General features: G+C 40.6%; 1 protein-coding gene across 1 annotated transcript in view; it reads right to left on the bottom strand.

Moving 5' to 3' along the window:
• LOC119423047 overlaps window positions 1–4,902 on the bottom strand; it is a 9,377-nt gene extending 4,475 nt beyond the window's left edge. Inside the window, exons 1-7 of the mRNA XM_037690456.1 lie at window positions 4,550–4,902; window positions 4,399–4,477; window positions 2,712–2,981; window positions 2,515–2,616; window positions 2,328–2,442; window positions 744–853; window positions 547–647 (exon numbers count right to left, since the gene is read on the bottom strand). Of these exons, the coding sequence (XP_037546384.1) occupies window positions 547–647; window positions 744–853; window positions 2,328–2,442; window positions 2,515–2,616; window positions 2,712–2,981; window positions 4,399–4,477; window positions 4,550–4,632 (860 nt within the window). The 5' untranslated portion in view covers window positions 4,633–4,902. The remainder of the gene's footprint in view (window positions 1–546; window positions 648–743; window positions 854–2,327; window positions 2,443–2,514; window positions 2,617–2,711; window positions 2,982–4,398; window positions 4,478–4,549) is intronic.
• Between the last annotated feature and the right edge of the window lie 634 nt (window positions 4,903–5,536).

Genomic DNA, 5,536 nt, shown 5'->3' with positions numbered 1-5,536 from the left:
GCCAAGAGAGCTCAGGGGCTGGACAGCCAACAGTTATAGTCATCAAGTTTGTTTTACAATTTAAAATCCAGTTTTGTTTAAAAATGAACCCATTTGTGGACCTGACTGAGTTCACCCGAGGGCCTGATTTGGCCCCCGGACCACCAGTTGAATAGCCCTGAGCTAAAAAGTGTTTGAAGGAAGTTTGTTTATTTGTCATATGCAGGTTAACACAAGGTCAACAATGTAATGAAATGTTCAGGATGAGAAGAACCGTTTCAAATCGCAAAAAAAAATTAAAAATAGAAAAATTAACGTATTTAATAAAAAAGTGCAAAATAAAGTACCAAAAGTGAAGAAACAGAAATGTAAAGAGAGCGCCATTAATTTTCAATTAGAAAAACATGGCCGACAAAGTTAAATACTTTTAAATGCTTTAAAAGCATTCAAGAGATTTTTTTTATTCTGCATCACAGAGATTTAATGGATGAGATTGTCATCAAGAAGAAAGAAGTTCTTATTGAAAAACAACCCAAACTGAGCATCATCAGGTTCGTGTGTTCGTACCTGAGCGGTTCTGTGAGAGCGTCAGGGTCCTGGTTTGCTTCCGTCTCCTCTTCTTTTTCCTTTTTTCTTACTTCATGATATTCTTTTTCTTGCTTTAACGCCTACGGCGATAAAGCAAAGCACGTACTCAGCCCACAGGAGTGAAAAGATCATCAAACCCACATTCAAGCCGCCGATTTCCACGTTTCTTAACGAACCTCATCCAAGAGTTTTTCTGTGACGTCGTTAAGCGCGTCGTGGGAAAAGCGGCAGTTTCCTTCTTGTGAACATTTTCCTTTTCTGTGGAAGAACTTGCAAGGAAACGACTGTGCGTCTTAGTCAAAGAAAAATGCTGAACAAGAATGGGAGGGATGCCTGACTGTCGGCGCACACTGAAGGATGCTTCACTGAAGGTTCTTAATGATGCTGTTGAAGCACTGGATGCTAAGGATTATTGTGCTGCACTTTTCTTAGACCTGTCTAAAGCTTTTGACACTGTGGATCAGAACATCTTGTGTCATAAACTCTCAGAAATTGGTTTCTCAGAACACACCATTGGTTGGTTCTCTAACTATCTTTCAGACCGGAGGCAATGTGTTCAACATAATGGTACTTCCTCCAGTTATTTAACAGTCAACAATGGTGTACCACAAGGCTCAGTCTTAGGACCCACCCTCTTTACAATCTACATACATAATGTGGGTAAAAACATCCCTGATGCATCCATACATTTCTATGCTGACGACACAGTTGTTTATTGTCGAGCTAAAACAGTTGAAAAGGCTTTCCAGCTTTTGAAATCTGCATTCAACTACATCCAGACTGATTTATTCCGCCTCAAACTTGTCCTAAATGCCGACAAAACCAAAGGGATGCTTTTTTCAAATAGGAAGTTGGTCCCAGCAGTTCTTCCTCCGATTTTATCCTCAAATGGTGTCCCCATTGAGTTTGTTGATTCCTATAAATATTTGGGTATCTTGGTCGACTCACATCTCTCTTTTAAGCTCCATGTGGAAAACTTGGTAAAGAAACTGAAAGTTAAACTGGGTTTCTTTTTCAGAAACAGATCCTGTCTAACCCTGAATGCTAGAAAACGCCTTGTATCTGTGACTTTCCTTCCCTCCATTGATTATGGTGACATTATTTACATGAACGCTCCTACAAGAACCCTGCAGATGTTGGATGCTGTCTATCATGGTGCACTAAGATTCATAACTGGCTGTGATTATCGTACCCACCACTGCACCCAGTATTCACTGGTTAACTGGACATCATTAACTTCACGCAGACTCTCTCACTGGTACATTTTCATCTTTAAATCACTTCTTGGTCTGTTGCCTTCATACATCTCCTCCTACATGTCTCTGCGTGAGTGCAGCTACAGCGTGCGCTCTCAGGACATTATTACCTGCAGTGTTCCCTCAATGAGGACTGAACTAGACAAAAGAACCTTCTCCTACTCCGCTCCGGTTTCCTGGAATATCTTACAAAAAGATTTGAAGCTCTCGACCTTGACCTCTCTAAGTGGCTTTAAGAATCTGTTGGACTTCTGGCAGGGACCAATGCAGACATGTTCCTGTTTTTAGTTTTCTACATTCACCTTAGAATCTAGCTGTCTTTTTGTTACCTTTTCCTTTTAGCCATCCTATTTGTAAAAAAAAAACAAAAAACCCTGCAGTATGACTTTTTATAACTGTTTATTGTTGTTGCTGTTTCTTTGTTGAAATCAGGTCTCTCTTGTAAATGAGTCCTCGAGGCTCAATGGGATTTACCTGTATAAATAAAGGTTGATTGAAGGATATTGTGCATGTATATACAGGCGTCTCCTTTCTGGCAGAATCCTTGGATGTAAAACTTGCAGGCTTCTTTAATCATATCGTTGCAACCCTGAACGTGAAGCAGCTGGCACGTGTCTTCCTGCAGACGTAAAACGGGAACGTGAGGAACTCTGAATATGGAAGTTTACGTGTACGTTTTAGTTTCACCTGCCTTGATGCACCGCCCGAAAAGAAAATGCCGACACAATAATCGTCCGTCCACCAGCAAAGCATTCTGGTCCTTGAACTCCTGAGTCATGAATCTTGGTTTAGCCTTAAAGTCAGGAGAGGAAAGATGAGTAGAAATTCATAAAATACGTTTCAGCAGAGCGCAGTGTTACATTACACGCGGGATTAATTCTTCTTTACCTGTGTAATTATTCGGTCTCTGTAGCGCTGCTTGTTTTTATTGGTCTTCTGTGTCATCTTTCCATTATTTTTCTTGGATTTATAATGCTGACCATTGCAGCTCTGTTTGTTGATGTGGTCAGGTTTAGATCTTTGATTAGTTCTCACGCCGTTGGCTCGACCAGCAGAACAATAGTTCCCCGTGCTCTGCTTCTGGTGACGTTTGGCCGGTGAGTAACTGTCTCCGAAGGCATGAGACGCTGAGGTTTTCTGGAACTGAGAACAGCTCTTCTGTTCAAAAACAGAAATTAAAACAAGATATTTGTAAATAAAACTCAGATAAGTCATATTTTAGTATATCAGATGCACCATGACCAGTAAAAGAAAAAAGGAAAATATCTTTTTTTTTTCTACTTGGACTGAAAAAACAGTTGTGATGATGTCATAGTCAACTTAGATTACAAAACATCAACTCTCCGTACATAGTGATAATCCTTTAAATAATAATTTCAACTTCAGATATATTGGGATTTTAGGTCATATCCATCATCTACTGTTTATCCTGGTCAGGGCGTGGAGGCAACAGGTCTAGGAGAGAAACCAGACCTCCCTCTCCCCAGCTCCTCCTGAGGGGCCCCGAGGTGTTTCCAGACCAGAGATGATACATAATCCCTCCACAGAGTTCTGGGTCTACCCCCAGTGGGACATGCTGGAAAAATCTTTAAAGGGATGAGTCCAGGAGGCGTCCTGACCACCTCAACTGAATCCTTTAGATGCAGAAGAACAGCAGCTCTACTACGAGCTCCCCATGGATGACAGAGTTCCTCACCTCTAAGGCTGAGCCCAGCCACCCTACAAAAGGAGGCTCATTTCAGCCACTTGAACCAGGATCTGGTCCTTTCGGTCATGATCTAAACCTCACCACCACAGCTGAGAGTTAGAACGTAGACCGACCAGTAAATCCAGAGCTTTGCCTTTCGACTCAACTCTTTCTGACTGAAGCAACTCCCTCATACTGAGGATGACGCCCCAAACTCTTGATCCATCCTACCACCACTCAGAAAGAAGACACCCAGATACCTGAACTCCTCCACCGGTCATGTACTTGAATAACTCAGCCACCTAAACCTTTGCTCTCTCGTTTGGGTCTTTAGCGAAATTAATTTTTATTTCCTAAAGACACGACTTTCAGATATCGTTCATCTGCTGGAGACGGTTTGTATTGTAGGCCCGACACTTCCAGGTGTCCAGTTTCATCAGATTTGTTTAGAAGACAAACTGAACACCACGTTGATATTTTATCCAACGGCGTTGTGGGGTGCAAAATCATATTCTCTGTTATGTTTAGCATTTTCCCACAGATTTAACTAAAGAAATGGAAACATTTTCTGTGTTTGTGTGACCCTGTTGTAACAAAGTATTCAGACGACCCGTTTTAAACGTTTCTCTGAGAAGTTGTGCGTCAACAGCAACTGGTTCGTTTGAGACTTTTATGCCTGGATGATTCAATGGCTTTAAATACAAACACTCTGAGACTTGTCAGGAGCAAGACATAGATGAAAACTGAGTGAAAATGTAGCCAAAGTCTAAAAAAAAAAATGTTGAAAGATCTTCAGGAAGACTGCAAACAATTAAATCAGTTTACAATATTATAAAAACGTCTAAAAGTTTTACATTAGTACTGTCATTCAGACTGAATTCAGTTCACCTTTCTGTAGGAGCCGTGTTGTTCATCCTGTGTTTTCCTCTTCATCCATCTCGCACCACCACGATTCTCACTTTTGTTTCTAAAATCACAAAACAACTAATGTAAACAATGAACGAGACGCAGTTGCTTAAAATAAATACACTTTTATCACCTAAATGTGCAGCCGGATCGATCAGGACTCCTCACATCTTCATCAAAAGAAGCCAGTTTGGAGAACAAGTTAGAAAAAGCCATTTTATCCTCAATTATAGATGATCCTCAAAGTAAACAAACTGTAGCACGGGCATGCGAGAGACACGCTAAAGCTATGCTAGCTGCAACAAACTCCATCACCTGGATACATTTGTCTTGTTTTGTTGCCTAATTAAACCTGGAAATGTTTTTGCTCAAACAAGTCAAAGAAACAGAGCATTGATTAACTCTGCCATACTCTACCGATGCTAAACGACGTTAACTCAACGCGTGAGAAAGGTACAGAGTTCTTCTTCTTCGTTTTAATGACGGTTTACCGGAAGTTGAAAACGCTGCAGCGCCACCTGCTGCTGCGGAGTGTGAACCAGACGCTGCACGTTCACAAATGGATAAATAAATGTGACCATCACTTGTATTTCTTCCAAGATTTCTTCTAGTTTTTCTTGAACTGCTTTTAACGCGTCATATTTTCCAGTTAAATAAAGTAATGATGATAAAAAACAAAAAACAGCAAAGCCAAGACTTGATGAATCATCCTTCAGCTGACCAACTGTGTTTTCATCCAATGGCACTTTAAGAATCACATTCTTGGTGCTAAATCCTATTTTTTAACTATCAAATTATTTTCTATCCATCCATTATCTTCATCTTGTTCTGGACTCAGGTCTCGGGAACAGCATCTCGAGCAGGGAGGTCCAGACCTCTCTCTCCACAGCCACCTCTTCCAGATCTTCGGAGAGGACTTTAATGTGTCCAAGGTGTCTCCTTCCAGTTGGTGAGGATAGACATGACGGATTGTGTCTGTGTTCCAAAGACAACAAACTGCCTACTAAAGTGTGATTTAAAAAAAAATGTATCATCTTCTAATTTGTCTGTGTGTGTCAACACACTCCAGTTTGCTTCAGTTATATATATATATATATATATATATATATATATATATATA

The sequence above is a fragment of the Nematolebias whitei genome, chromosome 16 (assembly GCF_014905685.2).
Source record: "Nematolebias whitei isolate Nwh7 chromosome 16, NemWhi1, whole genome shotgun sequence".
Taxonomy (NCBI): Eukaryota; Metazoa; Chordata; class Actinopteri; order Cyprinodontiformes; family Rivulidae; genus Nematolebias; species Nematolebias whitei.
Note: the sequence above shows the minus strand (reverse complement) of the source record. Positions and strands in the feature narration are given on the sequence as shown.